Source organism: Elaeis guineensis, chromosome 16 (genome assembly GCF_000442705.2).
Source record: "Elaeis guineensis isolate ETL-2024a chromosome 16, EG11, whole genome shotgun sequence".
Classification (NCBI taxonomy): Eukaryota; Viridiplantae; Streptophyta; class Magnoliopsida; order Arecales; family Arecaceae; genus Elaeis; species Elaeis guineensis.
In genome coordinates this window covers 42,605,764-42,622,912 of record NC_026008.2, presented here as the reverse complement: position 1 = coordinate 42,622,912, position 17,149 = coordinate 42,605,764, and the positions used below count along the sequence as shown (strand labels likewise).

General features: G+C 37.7%; 1 protein-coding gene and 1 pseudogene across 3 annotated transcripts; one reads left to right on the top strand and one right to left on the bottom strand.

The window, feature by feature from the left end:
* Positions 1-683: 683 nt before the first annotated feature.
* Positions 684-9,113, bottom strand: LOC140854237 (nuclear/nucleolar GTPase 2-like; annotated as a pseudogene).
* A 385-nt stretch (positions 9,114-9,498) lies between these two features.
* Positions 9,499-16,039, top strand: LOC105059005 (uncharacterized). Of its 3 annotated transcripts, XM_010942121.4 has the most exons (5): positions 9,504-9,731; positions 10,186-10,239; positions 12,315-12,418; positions 13,653-13,691; positions 15,519-16,039. In XM_010942121.4, the coding sequence occupies exons 1-5, from the start codon at positions 9,656-9,658 to the stop codon at positions 15,657-15,659; spliced, it is 414 nt and encodes a 137-aa protein (XP_010940423.1). In that variant the 5' UTR covers positions 9,504-9,655; the 3' UTR covers positions 15,660-16,039. The 3 variants fall into 3 exon arrangements, with proteins under 3 accessions (XP_010940424.1, XP_010940426.1, XP_010940423.1); XM_010942122.4 differs by lacking the exon at positions 13,653-13,691 and having other exon boundaries at positions 9,499-9,731; XM_010942124.4 differs by lacking the exon at positions 10,186-10,239 and having other exon boundaries at positions 9,503-9,731.
* The last annotated feature ends 1,110 nt before the right edge of the window (positions 16,040-17,149 follow it).

Below are 17,149 nucleotides of genomic sequence, written 5' to 3'. Positions count from 1 at the left end.
TAATAGCTTGTCTGCGAGGGGATGCACCCAAATTTCTAGGCAATCATCAAGAATCTCTCATAAAAGCAGCTAAATTGATGAGGCCCACCAAACTGGCTGGTGTCGAGTCATGTCAAAATCTCATTGGCAAGCAAGTCCTAAGACAAACAGTTATCTTGGCCTTAATACCTGGTAATGTATATCAGGAGTCTTCTGTCCTGCAATACTATGATTGAAATCAGGGACCCTACAGACTCCTGCTCACCAGTCTTATCCCCATACCTCGGATTTATAATCTTTGTACTTTGATGATCATGCAAAAATAACATCCTCCAGCGATATGTGCTGCCAGCCAATGTGCCTCCCCCTTGATTAAACCAGGAAACAATAGCTGATACTGATTGAAAAACGTCACCTGATGGCATAGAGCTTACAAAGCGTCTCAAGGCACTGTGCACCAGGGCAACCTGTGCAGGACAAGCTGATGGTTAAAACGTATTATGAGTGAACACTAATAAAGTTGCAAAGTTCCTGTACATTATGATCATAAAACTTATTATTGATGTAATCCATTCACCTGCGTAATAGTTCATAATTGAAAATATTATTATGAAAACATAAAAACTGAACTCGTTAGAAACAAAAATCTGTGCCTTCCCATCCATTAAATCGACCCAATGTGGTGGAATAACGGGATCATCAAGTTTCATAAGACTTTGCCTCAACCTCTTATTAATCATCAGAGGAAAAATTCACAAGATACAAGCCACAAAAAACTCTGTTCCTCTCCTCTGGTGGGTCATTAAGAAAAGAAATCCTATCTCATTCTGGTACTCCAAAATCGTAAAAACTTTGCCAGCTTCCAGATAATTTTACGTGTTCAAAAATCAATTAGCTTACATAGATACAACACAGAGAAGAACAAAGAACGAAGGCCTCTGTTTCTTCTCATGATTCTCCAAAATCCAGGAATGAATCGAGGAACAGCAGGGGACTTTGACTAGACTTCAGTTGGGCTGGCATCTTCTTGAGGGTGCTCTATCTTTTCAGTCTCTGTTTTGCCACCATTGAAGAAGTCCTTATGAGCAGGAACATTCATTAGCTGCTGGGATGATATAATACCAGCAATGGCTTTCATAGCAGCAGCTGTCCGGTCTGTGCTAATTGTTGGTTCTTCGCTTGCATCAGGCGAATCAGACTTTTCTGATGGTTCACCTTCTTCCTGTTGTGGTGGGGGCACAAAGAAGGGTATTTTGCCTCTTTGCCAGTCATGGAGAACCATCTTTGCTGCAGTCATTAGATCAGGCTCACCTCCCTGAAAATCATCCACAAAAAGTTTAGCTCTTCATCCACATCCATCACCTGCTGCAATGTATTCATTGAAATGCAAGAGGCTGGAAATGAAACTCGACATCTTAACTTTAAAAAAAAAAAAAAAAAAAAAAAAAGAAAGAAACTCAACATCTTCAATATAACACTGGTAAAATTAAACAAGGGATTATTCAACCAGGTTTTGGAGATGACTACCTATTAGAGTAGAACAACAATGAGCAGTAGCTAATAGCTGATAATGACTGCTGCATCAAAATAAAAAATTAAAAATAACAAAAGACAAACAAAATACAACTTATATTTAAACAAGGGATTATTTGACCAGACTTTGGAGCTGTCTACCTATTAACATGAGCAGTAGCTAATAGCTTATAACAATCAGTGACTGCAGCATTAAAATAAAAAATTATTAAAAAACAAAAGACAAAATACAACTTATATTTGCACGGAAGGGGGAATATGATTTATGTAGAAGAATCAACTTGAGGAGATCGGTGCAAGTCAGTGTTTGCATCTATGCAGATTCTTTTTTTTTTTTTGAATTTTAATTTTAAAAATCAAATCCATTTTGCTAAATCAGAATTTCATCTCTTGATCAATTAGAAGAGTTGCTGCTTCAAACATGGAACAGATTGATTGCCTAATTCTGCAGCATAGCTCCTAGCATAAAAAGCTCTCACGCCAAAAGTGGCTGGTCGTGAAATATAGGAACTGGGGACCACTGAGTGCTTCCTCAGATGGTATCACCTCTCCACTTCGGGGTGGGGGTTTGACTTTGGTTGGAGTTGCCCCCCAGGGTGGGGTGGATAATATGGTCGAAAAGGTGGGGATTAGCCCTCCTAATCTCCATTAAAAAAAAAAAGATGAAAAAAATTAGGAACTTGCATGTAGTAATGGGTCTAAGAAGATAATAATTCACCACAACTTGAAATTTTGAATTTCAAGGGCTTAATTTTCAACCTCATCTCTACCATGCATACTCTATAGTAGTATTAGAAACTGCATGTCCCTACATATGAAGTCCCACCGCCCTCGGATTTCACATGCCTACCAGTATAAAATGCCACAATCAACCGAAAAGGATAGTAAAATCGAAAATCAAAATAAGATATTGGTCAAAATTGATGGTCACAAGATACCACATAATAATGAGATCAGTGCTTCTGGGTGTTATCTAACCAATGCATGCTTCGAGACAAAACAGAGACTCACATTTATGTAAGACTTATAATACTGCAAAGTGCAAAATAAGAGCAGCCCAGCAAATAAGCCAACTGCAGCAGAGATGAGAATGTCGATCTAACGTGCTTAGTCTAGGAAGCAAGACATAAGGATTCAGTGTGACATAGAATTGCACCAAGCATGAACAAAATAATGGAGAATCGACTGAGGTGGTGTCGACATAAATGCAGGTAGTATCTGAAGATGCCCTAACGACTACAGGTGCATTAATTTGGGAACGAGTTGGGAAGCAGAGGAGGGCCCAAGCAATACAGACAATTGTCGTGTATGATTCTGGGACTGCAGCATTGTGCACAGCTCACGAACAAGCAGGACATGATTCACAGCAGCAAGTGCATATAGAAAGAGGAAACTGGTTAGGTGGTAGGTGTTCCATCAGGAATTTACTTATATAACGTATCTGTATATTGATGATCATTAAAAAACTAAGTCATACCTTTAAAAGTTTTCCTGTTGATCTGCACAGCTGGACAAGATAATCATTCTCATCAACCCTGGAATAAGAGTACAAACAATTAGTTCTGGGCAATAAACAACAAATAAAGCCCCCCCCTCCACCCACCCCTGTTAAAAAAAAAAAAAAAAAAGTGGCTAAACAAGTTCATTGAAAAAGTTGTCTGATTAATGGGGGAAAAGGACATGCAAGGCAGCTGCCAACAAGATGGGATACCACTTGGATGTCAGGGCTTAACGCAATATTAATGTCTCACAACCATGAAAGACTAAAACCATTTGGTATGAACTTTGCCAGAGCCTTCTATTTTGCACCCATAGAAAGCATGGATCCAGGAAAATAAGAACACTTTGCTGGCTGTTTACAATTACATTGAGAACATCTTCACAATTTTTGAATTAGAAGTTCTAGTAAATAAGAAGTGAAACTTAATACTGTTTTCAGCCACATTGTGTGGCCATATTCTTGCAATTCATTGCTATTACCTGATGAATGTCTAGAGTTGAGTGATCGCCACTCAGATAAGAATCTTAACAGGTAAAGCTTAATTATAAAATTAATAGCATGAATTAATTCTGAAAAGCAATGAAACAGTAACTCATTGAGGAAATGCAACAATGGCATTATATTGGTACAATCAATAAACAATGCCATAAACAAAACATATATGAGCATGCATAAAAAACAAAAAGAGAAAAGATGTACCAGTCTTCAATCTTATAAGCTCTTTGCAGATGCTCCTTCTTTACACACTTCAGGACTTCTCCTATGTGTTCTGATGCATCTTCCAAGTTTGTAACACGCACCTAGTAAAGAATCCCAAATTAGCCTACATTCCGCATTTGGCTTATTTTGAATTGAGATTAGCATAATGGCTAGCCCTCTTATATATGCTTTTTGAGGATTCTAAACAGATGTCCTAGTTCATGTCAACACCATATACAAATTATGAATGATACATTGGGCATCTGATGATAGATTGTAAAGAGTGAATACCTGCTCCAACACCTGTATCTTGTATGGTTTGGCATAATACAAACAAGAGGGTAGAGAGAAAGGAATAGAATTCTTAAAAGATGTACAACGATATGGTTACAAGGCTATCCAATCGATCATCCTCATAAGCTAATACAAAGGCCACCAATCGGATCTGATGAGGAGATCCTATTCACCAATAGTTGCCCTATCATTTGGTAATAATGTGCATTTGTTTACCTTATGTAGGTGCACATACCATAATATGGACAAGTGGACTTTTTCTGAGGTCACAATTCTAAGATTAAAAGAAAATATATATTCAAAACAAGAAAAGCACTGTCATGAACTGATGCCATATCAATCAGCAGACTCTGACCATTGAGACAACCGGAATTTGGAGCACCAAAGAGGCCAGAATTCATCAATGTAATGCAAGGTACAAATATATCATGTCAATGCTGATTATTATATATTCACATATCACTAATATGTAGGCACTGACCAAAGCTGCAGTCTTCCTAACACGTTAGTTAGATATTCATGCCATCAGCGATATTAGGTTACTGGAAATAATTTGTATTATGAAAAGCAATTGAACTCCAGACTGAGGCACCTCACTGATGAAATTCTGACCCATGTTTTGCAACCATGCATGGTGACCAAAATAGTAAGATGATTAATTCCAACTTCCAATGGATAGACCACTTAAAAAGAAGGGGAAAAAAAGAGATACCAAGTGATAAATATAATATCATATGCAAGTACATATATTTACAATTATTAGGGCAAAGTAAGATAAACATACGACACCCTTAAGGACTATATCGGTTTCGGAGTCTTTGTTTTGATACACAACTCCAGGACAATCAATTAGAAAGATCCTCTTGGTAAGAGTGATGTACTGCCAAACTTTAGTCTCTCCAGGAATGGGAGCCACTTTGCAGACCTTCAGAAAACAAAAAAGTGAAAAATTCATCCAAATCAGATAAACAACGTTTAACAGCATGAGAAAAACATAAGAACCTTGTTGAAATAATCATAGAAGTCAGAAAATGCAGAAACAATTATCCTGTTCAGCTTTCATATGATTTATCAGTACCAGCCGGTAGAATTAAAATTGAATAAAACAGTGATAGAGAATCTTAGTCCACAACATCCTTAAAAAAGCTGTATCAATATCAAACTACTTCCTAATGCATATTAGTCATCTTTAACCATATTTCAGCATCAGCATACTTCAGCTTAAGATGACAGGAGACGTGAATGCATCAATTAAGGCAGTGGATGGCTGTTTATGCTAAAAGTTTGATTGAAGGGGAAACAATTTCCTCATTTAATGTTTCATGCAAGGATTTAGGTCCTAACGAGATGTCCCACATGACACCAAGACGGGGTACTATCCAAAGTGTTGGGACCGGACACTATCCAAAGTGTCGGGATAGGATCGTCCCGCTAGCATCCCAGCATCCCGATCGAGATGTCTCAGGACATCTCCTACCCCAAGTATCGGGAAGGGGCGAGACGACAGCGCATCCTGTTTCATGGAAAAACCCGGACTGTCCCATCCCACAAAATTTAAAATCTTGGTTTAATGCTTAATAAAGTTTTAAAAAAGGAAGATGAAAATCATTTTACAAAATGGTCAAAATAGAAATATTAAGCTTGATGCATTGCATAACTGTATGTCTAATGGGTTGAGTGAAGATGCTAATGCTGGCCTAGAAAGCTATAAAAGGAAGCCTTTTCGCCTATGTAAAGGAAAGCAAAAGCTTTTACTAGCTTATTTACTAGGACACAATCTCTTGAAATCACTTCTTTTCTGCATCCCAAAAAGACTAGGCTTCTGAACTTCTTTTTCAAAGTGTGCTGCCATGAAGTTTTACATATTTATAAACAGCCAAGCTGTTCTCTTTCGTGTGGCTAAATCAAGCAAAAATGTGCCATGTAGCATCATGGAGGGAACTTAAAATTAGTCAACTTAAAAAGGATAAAGCAGGATCTTTGAAAGTGAGAGTGAAAATTACATTTTTTGTGCGTAATGTATTAATAACTGATGACTTCCCAACATTAGGATATCCAACAAATCCCACTGATATGGCCTGCTTGTCACTCTTCAGACGGGCAAACTGCCTCAATACTGACAGAAGAGAACCCTGTGGCATGCAAAAAGTAACTCGAGAATGATATAATCATAAGAGCCAAAGAATGAACTACAAGCAAGCAAGTGAAAAGAAATAACATATAAACCTTGCCAAAGGATTTGTTGATGCTTGCATGGAATGCTAGCGTAGGGTATTCTTTTGATAGCAGCAGCAGCCATCCTTTTGTTACCCATGCAGGAACTAAATCACACTTTATTGTTAGGAAAAATAAACCAATCAGACCATTATTCAACTTTTAAAAAGGATTTGTAAGTAAAGGCCAACAAAAATCTAACTCCAAATGTAATATTGCAAACACAAACTTGTTAAGATAACGAACCTTGTTCAGCAGAAGAATCATGTGCTTGTGCTTGCAGTGCTCCTTCAAGTGTTTCTCTAAATGATGGCACCTTGTTCCTTGTGGATCCCTAACATCTAATACCTGTAATCAAGGAGAACGATGCAACTAAGCAAACAAATACGACAATTTATGTTAAACACATAACTATGTTGAACATTTGTGATGGCATCATCTGGTCGCTTAGTTAAATATCATATACATGAAAGCTTTCAAGACTAACTTATAGGAAACTCTTCAAGCCAGCAATTAAAAGGATACTTAGATGTGTCTATGTCACCCCAAGCGCAGTCTAAAAGTATGTCATGTCTCTTCCAGCAACGAAGCTGGCATTCAAACATGGATGCATCTACGGTCATTCTCCAAATTCCATGCACCAGTTCAATACATCTCCAACCTCCCACAACATGCTCCCACAAATGCTGGATACTTCAAAATTTACTAGCACAGATATGCATTATGATACAAATTGGCAGAAACAAACCTGGACAACTACATCTGAAGAATCAATAACTTTGTAGAGTTCCCCCCAGATACGCTTGCTCTGCCCCTTTTCAAACATTGTGTGCCTGACCAAGTCTCTTAAGCCATATTCTTCATCCTCCTCCCGAGATTACCTAGCAGCAGATTTCTGCTCAAAGGCATCTACAAAAAATCAACAAACCTGAGAATTACATATAAAATTAGAAGGTTTTGGTCTACTCTTTACCATAAGGTAATATATGGGAACCAGAACTGCAAATTTCCAGCAAACCTCATATTTTCTAGAAGGTACAATTTTAAATCTAGTCAAAGGCATTCAGCAAGTAAACAATTTCACAAAAGATTAAAATTTTAGTTTGTACCTTGAGACCCATCTGCCTTCTTAACCAAAGATTAATAATCACATGCCAAAAGCTTTGGGCGTTTTCTTTTCCTCTTCGGTCCAAATGCATCCTCAAAAGGTTCTGTATCAAGAAGATGTGCCTTTGCTTGCTGCATAGACAAGCCAAGCAAAAGAATGACTCCACATTAATAATTTACATTAAATGGTGCTTTCATTGGCATTTTTCATGAACATAAAGGAGAAATTTAAAACTTCCTTACAGATCAGAATTAGCATGCAATTTCATGTGAGTCCAGTTGATTTTCATGCTTGATCTAGATGAGCTACTGACACAAGCTAATTTAGAGAATGCCTTTTTCTTCTCTTCACAAATAACATCGTTATCTATTCTATAACTCCCCTTATAAGCTAATCCCAATTTCACACTTATGTAGCTCTAAAAATGTCAATTCAGATTAATAGCATATTAAGTGATTAAAAAGAAAATTTGAGAAGATGCAGTATAATTGGAAACACCAAATTTTAGGAGCTAATGTTGCAATATGCATGTCTAAAATAGGGGGAAAAATCAAGATGATAGCAGCAGTGTATAGACATTATTAGAAACATTTCTTCTTTCAGATAAACTGATCATCAGTAGAAGCAAAAGGTCGACCAAACTTGATAGACGAGGTTGTGGTTTATGTCAAAGTTTAAGTGCATGCATATAAGGCAACATAAAGAAGTTCTTACCTTTTGGTGGTCATTTAAAAGGGACAGTGGTATTTCCTCTCTTTTAGTATGACATTGTAGTTATTCGAAAGTCGGTTTTGAAGCTCCTCACGAAAAAATTCAAGTTCTTTTTGGTTCACGGCCCGTGTGTTACCTGAAATTCAAGAAAGTGGTCACATATAACATGAACGAATCTGATAATTAATCATGAAATATCAGTGAAAAGCTATCCTATCAACAACCCAAACAATGAAGAAACTTAATTGCAAGAGGTGATCATCTTCAAAATTGAATGCCTGAGTGCAGCATTGGTAGATCCCCATGTTAAGATGTAATGAAATCCTCCCAATTATTGGCAACATCGTGAGCCAATTTTGAAGAATTAGAACTGAACTTCACTTGCTGCATCTAACAATTTGATTTTCTCAAATATTTGCATAAACGTTTATAATTTGACGATCAAATGCATGCCATTGGGTATAATTTGTGCAGAAATTCTTTTCTTGAAAACTTTTTTAAAATGTTCGTCGTACAAGGTTTTGATAATAAAATTCAGGATGACAAAAAACCCCACCACATCAACATATATTAGAACAACTAAAGGTGCTTTGGCTCTCCTTTACATAAAACCAGCGAGAAAGCTGTAAATGGATTGAAGAGCGGTCGAGGAGGGCTTACCGAACCACCGTCGGTCGGGCTCGATGCGCGTGTTGGGGAGCTCCTTGGACTGGAGCTCGTGTTTCAGTATCTTCCCCTTCGAGTCCCGCTTGGGCCTGGAGTTGTACATCTTGAGCAGCCGCAAGGTGGCGGCCGTCCGAGCACCCTTCGTATCCGTTCCATTGCTGCGGTTCACATCCAGGGAGTGCTTCGGCTTCCCTGAGACGTTAACCTTCTTCTCCTTCTTCTTCGCCATCTCCGCCGCCCGAAAAGCTCCCCAAATCGAACGAAAACTGAGAAAAAGGAGTAGAAAGCTAGGGCTTTCCGAGCGGAGGTCCGCCGGGACAGGAAAACTAGGGTTTCGGAGGAAAGGGGGAGAGCAGGGGGAGGAGGAGGGCTCCCGTTATTTGGCTGGGGAGGACGAACACGTGACATCACGTGACAGGTTTAAGTGAAGAAGAAAAGGCGGCGAAGTATCATTGAACCGGCGTTCTCGACGGTCCAATTGGCCCGTCTTGGCCCACCACTTACTTGTTTCAGTGGACCGGATCGGTTTGGGCTCAAGCCCAAGGGTAATAAAGTGGCCAGCTCTGCACGTGACAAGCACATGCAATTTTTTTCCACTCGCCGCCAACTTTGGATCGATTAGGCAAGGGTTTTCGAATAAAGATGGGGTAGCAACGTTTAAATAATTAGAAGCTCGATTAGGGATCCTTAAGTAAAGTTTTCCTTAACTAACAATTCGCCGACTTCTTTAAGATTTGTCCTTTAGGGACTTTTAAATAATAAAGATGCAGTTAGGGACCTTTGAAAATATTCTTCCCCTCCTCTCTCCTGTTGTTCTCCATTTCTTCTCTAGAGATAGGAACGAAAGAGGAGCCGAGGGCTAGAGGACCTGACCCAATAGACGGCGAACCGGCAGCGGCGGCGGCTGCGGCTGCGGTGACGGTGACGGCGGTAGCGGTGGCGACGAAGGGATGTTGCCGAAGGAATGGACTCCGCCTTGTGGGAGCCTCTGCACGAAGAAATACGCCAATCTCGTCCAAATTCCATGTTCGCCCTCCTCTCTCACTTTCTCTTCTTGTTCTTCTTTGGATCAAAATTCTCTTTAATTGAATCAGAGGAACGGAGGCTTTTTTTTTTTCTTTTGGCTTAAAAGAAATATTTCGACCAATTTTTAAAATTCTCGTATGAAATCGTAAGAATTAGAAAAAGAATTTCCATGTTGGCGTTGACTCGGAATGGAAATATCCCGGGAGAATATCTTGTGCTCTTTCTAGCTCTTGGAATCTCGGTAATTTACCAAGTTGTGAAATTTAGGGCAAGAAAGGGAGTAACTCATTTCATCTTTAGGCTTTCGCTATTCAATCCCATTTGGTTGCTTGTGCAGTACATTAGACTGAATTAGAATGTGGCTTTGTATACCAAATCAGTTCTTGTTTAGAATATTACGAGTATACTTTTTTTTTTTTTTTTAAGAAAAAATGATCTTGAGTTGCTTATGCAGGGAGAGTTTTCTGCAAGAAGGGTTGTGATACTGATGGCGAGACCTGGGAAGAATGTAAAAGTCACACTCTTTGCATTCTCAAAATCTTGTTCTCAATATTTGAATATATTTTTTAGTTTTATTACTTTATTTTGGTGTTATGGAACCCATTCTTGAAAAACTATATTTTATGGGATTTGTAGTTTTGTAGACATTGGCTATCTGTTATAAGCAGATAAAGATATGGACTGGACTTTAGAGTGAATTTCTTTGAATTGGGTACTATAACCTAAAGTGAGGAACTTAGCTTAAGGAGGAAAGAATAGAGAGAGCTGCTGGATGTACTTGTGCATGAGGTGAAAGCCGCCTACACACACCATCGGATTCACCTACACATGCATGTAGGTTTAGGCATTTGCTTTTCTTAGAACACATGAATACAATTATTTGTCATTCCCTTTTCTGTAATATTTATTGTTTATGTGAAAATGCCAGCAAATTTTATTTCTAGTGTTGGATAGGAAGTTTTAAGTTGTCTTGAAGTGCCTGTACTTTAGAAAAAATGACAATTGTCTTCCTATACCATATAATAAGAGTACTGAAATTTGGAATGTATTCATTCCCATGAAGAAATATATTAAGTGTTAGAGGCAACAGGTTTACCTTGCAACTCATTGTGATCGCAGTGGGAACAGGATGATGAATGGGACGGGCTGGATCTTATCCAGTGCCCCCTGTGAATCAAGTGCCATTCACAGGGTTGTGGGATCAGATCCAACCTCCCACCCACTGCCCCACACTCCTGCTTCCCATTGCGATCACAATGGATTGTGAGATAAATCATTTCCATGTTAGAGACTAGTCAACAATACCTTTATCTGAGAAGACTTGTTTCCATATAGATATTAATATGGGGATTTGCTGTCCTTTAGTTGATGGGCAGAGACTTTCCTACTTATCATCTCTTTGACCAGAGGTACTCTGGCGAAATGTAAGTTCAGTAATTCATTGAACAAGAGATATACATCTTTCAAATGCCCCAAGCAAATCCATAGATGCATTGGCTGATGGAGGAACAGCCTTTTCTGCAACCTTGTTAAGACACTACCATTTGGAAACATTCTACCTCATCATGGCATAATTCATCCTTCATCGTTTATCATAAAAATCATAATGAACTTTAACTAGTTGATGAGGAAAATCAAAATCCATCTGTACAGAGTCTACAGATAGTGTCCCTAAAAGCGAATATGCTATACATATGCTTTAAAACATTCATAAGCCTAGCTAGTGTTTTGGACTTAGCAATTTTGGGAGATTTAATCATAGGTCTTGGTTTAATGTCAGAACTTCAATATGTTTGCATCATTTTTTTCTCCATTTATATTCTAAGCAAGTCTCAATAGGATAGGGGGTGTCCCAACCTTCCTGTCCCGTTTCTATAAAAAATGGGATCAGGATGGGGTTAGGACTCTAAAACACATCCATGCGGGGAGAGAGGAAAAAAAGGAAAGAAAGGAAGATGAAGAAAGGGAAAAAGTCAAAGAAAAAAAGAAGAAGAAAAATGAAAGAAAGGAAGGGAGAAAAAAAGAAAGGAAGGAAAGAAGAAAAGAGATAAAAAGAAAGAAAGGAAGGTATAAAAAAAGAAAGAAAAAGAAAAGAAAGGAAGATAGAAGAAAAAGAGAGAAACGAAAGAAAGGAAAAAAAAGAAAGGAAGGAAGGAGGAGAGAGAGAGATGGAGGATATCTATCAGGATGCATGTCCGGGACTGTTGTTGGGATGAGATGGAATAGTAGGCATCCTGTTCCTTGGAGATACTGACACCTCCATCCCATGGAATTTAAAATCTTGATTCCAAGTTAGCATCTTTGCCACTTCATTACCAAAAACTATCATTTCACCTTGTAAACTGGAAAGTTTTGTATATTTCTTTTTTGTATGTCTCCTATTTTCAAATCATTGGTCTAGGTTATGGCTGAAAGCAAATAATAATGTTTAGTTTCCTATTTGACAAAAGAATGTCATCTGCATATGATCGGATTTTATTATTTTTTAATCTTCGACATACAACTTATTCTTTTCTTTTTGAATAATTCTTTTTCTATCTTCTGTTTCTGGTGACCTTTTTTGGTTACTTTTCAAATATTCAGGTCTAGGAGAGTGCAAAAAGATTTGCTATAAGGATCCAGTTTTCAAGGACCATCAATGGAGTGCTTATATTGACAGATCTCCAGGAGATGACAATTATTCTTTGGTGAGTCTCCCTCTCTCTTTGCAGACTGGATTTTACATTATCCACGATGATGTTGCTTGACATGATAATATGGTTTACCTGACTACTTCGAATTGAATTAGATATTTTGGTGGAAGAAACCCTTCAAAGTTCAAACAATAACTATCATGCGCGCATGTATGTACTTGCTACTATATGTGCTTTTGCATTGACTTTCCTTCAACAATACCATGCCATTTATGTGTGGTACTGAAACACAATTTTGCATCTCATAAACCTATTAGCAATTCAAACATACAACTTGAAGCACGATAAATTGGTTCCAAAGTTCCTAACCTCCAATCGTTGTGAAACGTCAGAATATAATTGGATGAACAAAGATAGGCAAAGCATTGCAAAATTAAAACTTTAGGGCCTAATCTTTTTTTTTTTTTTTTTTGGTTGGGGTGGGGGAGGGGAAGGGGGCAAGAATTGTAGGGCCACAAAATGGTAGTAGCAATTTAGTGAAATGCCAAAAAATGCCCAATGCATAAGAGAATGTTTTAAACTGGAAAGTAATCGATGATGAAATGCTACTTTTTGGAATGAATTGAAAACAAACAAAATTAGCAAACAAGGAGGGCTACAGAATTTTTCTAGGGATAAGTACAATAAGTGTTTTCTAAGAGATGAGGTAACAAAAGATTAAGTGGTTCCATGAACCACATCAAAGGTATTTTAGTTCATAAGGGCCTCAAGTAGGTGTATAGAACAGCTTGATCAAAATGGAAATTTGATTGCTAGTGTCAAGTCATCTGGTAAATGGGTCAGTGACCTAATCTAGGTGACTTTATTTACTTTTAGATGGTGGGATCTCACAGATGGCTTCAGAAATATACGATATCAAAAATCTTAATTTCAGAATATTTGCATGTTAGATTTTCTAATAAAACTAGTATTCTTTTCACTGTTCTTTATACATGACCAATGGATGTTTTGTTTTCATTCATCAAGGCAAAGGAAGCATCGGTATTACTTTGTAATTGAACACCTTGGACTCCTTTTAAGACCATAAAGATTGTTTGCAACTTTGCATGATCATATTATAAAGTTTAAAAGATTCTGACACCTAGTAGATGGGTCTGTATCTCTGCTTTCAGATATTACTGCTATTTCAAGGGAACTTATGACATGACATAGCAGCTGATTCTGTTGTGACTTTACTGCTTGCATCTTTCATTTGTATCAAGTACTATATCTTGTTTTGTGCATGCAGGAGTGCTTCCATGCCTGTGTTTCTGGCTGTGGTTTCAAGGTTAGTGTATTAGGAAAATTTATATGGTGCATTCTCTTATTTGATAAAGTTTTATGTCAAAATTTTTTCTTATATTTTAGATGTGATTTCTGGCTATGACAATCAATGAAAGCTGTTCGAGTATTTTGAAGTTGATCTTCATATGCTGCATGAGCCCTTTTATTTTTTAAGGTTGAGTCCGAAAAACAATCATTTGCTGTTGATATTTGTAAATAATAACCCAAATACATTCACATTCTTTATCAAACCGTATCAAGGCAAATTTGAAGACTTAAACAAGTCTAACTATCATCCAAGATGAGACAAAAAGAAATTTGGGACTTTCAATGGCTTAAACAAACAGGATGGGCAGGGTATGGATGGGATGTTTGTGTGTGTTTTGCCTCATGGTCTTGGTTTTATTTATGCTAAGCAGTTGTATCTGGGTTTAAGTGCTCATGGTAAATCTGGAATCAGATTGATAAATTTCTCCAGTGCTGCTGGAGGGATTTCTTCTTCCCTCTTTTACATAAATATGTTCACCTAAGGAGATTATAAGGAGAACTTTGTGCATGACAAAGGCATATATGACTGATGAGGCAAAATCCCTCCTAAATGCAGATGGTAAATGGTGAGTGCTTTTGAGTGATTGAAGAATGCTATTTGAATGCTGGGGGATATAATGCATGCTGCAAGTTGGGGTGAAGGCCGTTCTATAATTATGCAAATGGTGTTGGAAGCAGATGGACTTTATTTACTACCTACCTACCTATCTATGTAGCTATTTATTTCTTTGGAAAAAGTGTATATGATAAACTACTGAATAAGGATCCCTAATCAAGATGCCCAAGGACAAGTATTTTTCAAGTAAGGTCGTCAAGCTAGGAGACAGGATGCTGATTGAAGCACAGCGCACATCTTAGAAGCAGGGTTTGTTAAATTACCATGACAAAACCACTCCTAAACCATGCTCCTACTCCTATTCCCTATAACGCTTTGAATCATAAACAAAACAAAATTTTATCATTCCCTTTGTCAAATCTTCTGCACCCAAACTTTTGTTCCTGCTTTTTGATTGTGAGAGCTTTATAAATTGTGAGCAAAATAAACAAATATGTAACAATAAGGGTGACTATGCCTTAGGAATCTACGGTTGCAGCATCCTTTTGTGGTTTTCAAAGATGATTATAGCAAAATTTAATGTGTATCAAAAATTGTGATGTTGGCAATATTAAAGTGGCGTGCACAGCATCAGATGGAATACAAACATGGGGATGATGATGTGAATTTTATTAAATGTGAAAAAAATGGTAAGAGATGACTTCCACAGACTTTAAGCTATGTTGAAACCGACAAAGTGCATCATATGCTGGTCATTTGTGTTCAAAGAAGATCAGAACAAGTGTTGGTTGATAAGGGCTTTTGATCTCGTATTCCACTCAAAGGCTTCAGAATCAGTTGCGAGACATGATTTGTAAAGCTCCACTACAGTGGAAGGGTTTTACTAAAATGTTTCGAAGTTTATATCTGTTTTCGTTTTTCTCTCATCCATTTATACTAATTCTCGATTTCATATCTCTAAGTTCTTGATGGTACCTTCAGTATGAAAAGAAATCGTATAGACCAAAAAGAAAAACCAGGTTGAGCTTGCATTACCCCGACATATTATTTGATTTTTCTGGTATTATTATTTTATGAAAAAAATCCTCGTCATTTTCCTTGCTGATATTATTTTGATTATGTTTTGATCGCACGGAGGATGATTGATTGTGGACTAAACTGTTACAGTTTTATTTCATCTTGCTTATAAATGTGGTTAATTTTGTTCAATTGCTCGACATCGTGCAGTTTGATATTCCCAATGACAAGGTTGAGCAGGTTCGGCCAAACAGGCCACCAAAGCAGACCACTGTGAGCAAACCCAAACCTGCAGTACCAGATGTCAAGCCCACTCCAACAACTGATGATTTACCTTGCACATCAGCATAGCAGTTCCCGTATACTTTCTCATCTGATGCCATATACCACTTTCAGGAAGCATGCGATATGGATGCCATCCTCTGGTAGCCTGCAATATTCCTGCATCCCCAGACTGGCCCGTTTTATTGTTCAACTGGGGTTTTCACAACTTGTCTGACTAAAGCTTACATCAGTGGCTGACCATGGAACTCCAAGACCATAAGTTGAACCATTCATTAACTGTGTTGCTGTATTATATCAGTGCAGTTAAATTTTTCTAACTGGCCTTTTCTACATTGCTGGTATTATGGTATTATACGGCTTGTGAATGCAGCATGTTGCACGCCACAAGCATGCACTGTTTTACTGTTACGATTACTGACATCCATAACTCTGGGAGCTTAGGAGAACCTTTTTGGCCCGCATTTATGAGGCTGCATTGTGTTCATAAGTAGATGAGAAACGTAGATGTATTCTGAGCCTAGGTTTGCTGATTTGCTACTTCTATTAGAAAGCATGATGATGGAAAGAAATAGCATTGGTAGATTATTGTGAATAGCCATCATGCTGATAACCAGCATCCATCTGAATTTTGTTTTTTCCCAGATGCACTTATAGACCATAAAAGCCTTACTGAATTTTTCTAGTTTCTGATGCATGTTGGTTTGCAGTACCATCTAGCATTGTCAGACAGGTGGGCATCATTGCAAATCCCATCCTTGAGCTCTAACGCATCAAAGACTAAGTGCCAAAAACCTAAGCATTCAATATTGCACCATCTAGCACCCCTGCATCCATCCACCGCTCTTCCCACAGAAGTCAAATGGCTAATGACTTGGTATCAACGCCATGGAAATTGTCAATAATGTAATTGCAGATTAAATGCAATGAAATGCAACGGGGAAACAGTTCATCATACATTTGCTGAGGATACGCGAAATCATATAGCTTGGCTACAATTAATTATCGTGTATGCAACAGAAAAAAAGAAATGGTAAAATGTGTTGACTACAAAATTACACAATTTTCTGATTTAATGAGTAAAAGAAAACAAGCCTAACCTAATTTGCTCCAAATTAATTGGAAAACCAATACACAAGCAAATCTCAATTGATATGCCCACAAGATTCAGCTCACGATCCATCATACTTTGTAACTATCAGACTTTCGGGAGAAATTTGGAAGGACTCTATATGTTGCTAATTATAATGACAAGATTCACATTCAATACCCCTTCATTATAATTAAAAAAAGAATAAATTTAAAAGGGGAGAAGGCAACAAAATGAACAACGCTACTATAAAAATTCCATGATTGAAAATTTGCTCTAACTTGGATAATCCTGCTTCTGGTAACTTTGGAAACAGGAATCGCACATCAATGGCCTAATAAATGCACGTCATCCAACTATAAATATTTGCAGCATTTTAGTGGCGAATGAACCATCTGTTGAATTCTAAACTTACCGTTGTTTTATTTTGGAAAGTCATCATTGGCTTTCTTCACGTCTTCTTTTAACA

Coding starts and splice junctions, on each gene's coding strand:
- LOC105059005 (XM_010942121.4), top strand. CDS start 9,656: ATGTTGCCGAAGGAATGGACTCCGCCTTGTGGGAGCCTCTGCACGAAG. Junction 9,732..10,185: donor CAATCTCGTCCAAATTCCAT/GTTCGCCCTCCT, acceptor TTGCTTATGCAG/GGAGAGTTTTCTGCAAGAAG. Junction 12,419..13,652: donor GAGATGACAATTATTCTTTG/GTGAGTCTCCCT, acceptor TTGTGCATGCAG/GAGTGCTTCCATGCCTGTGT.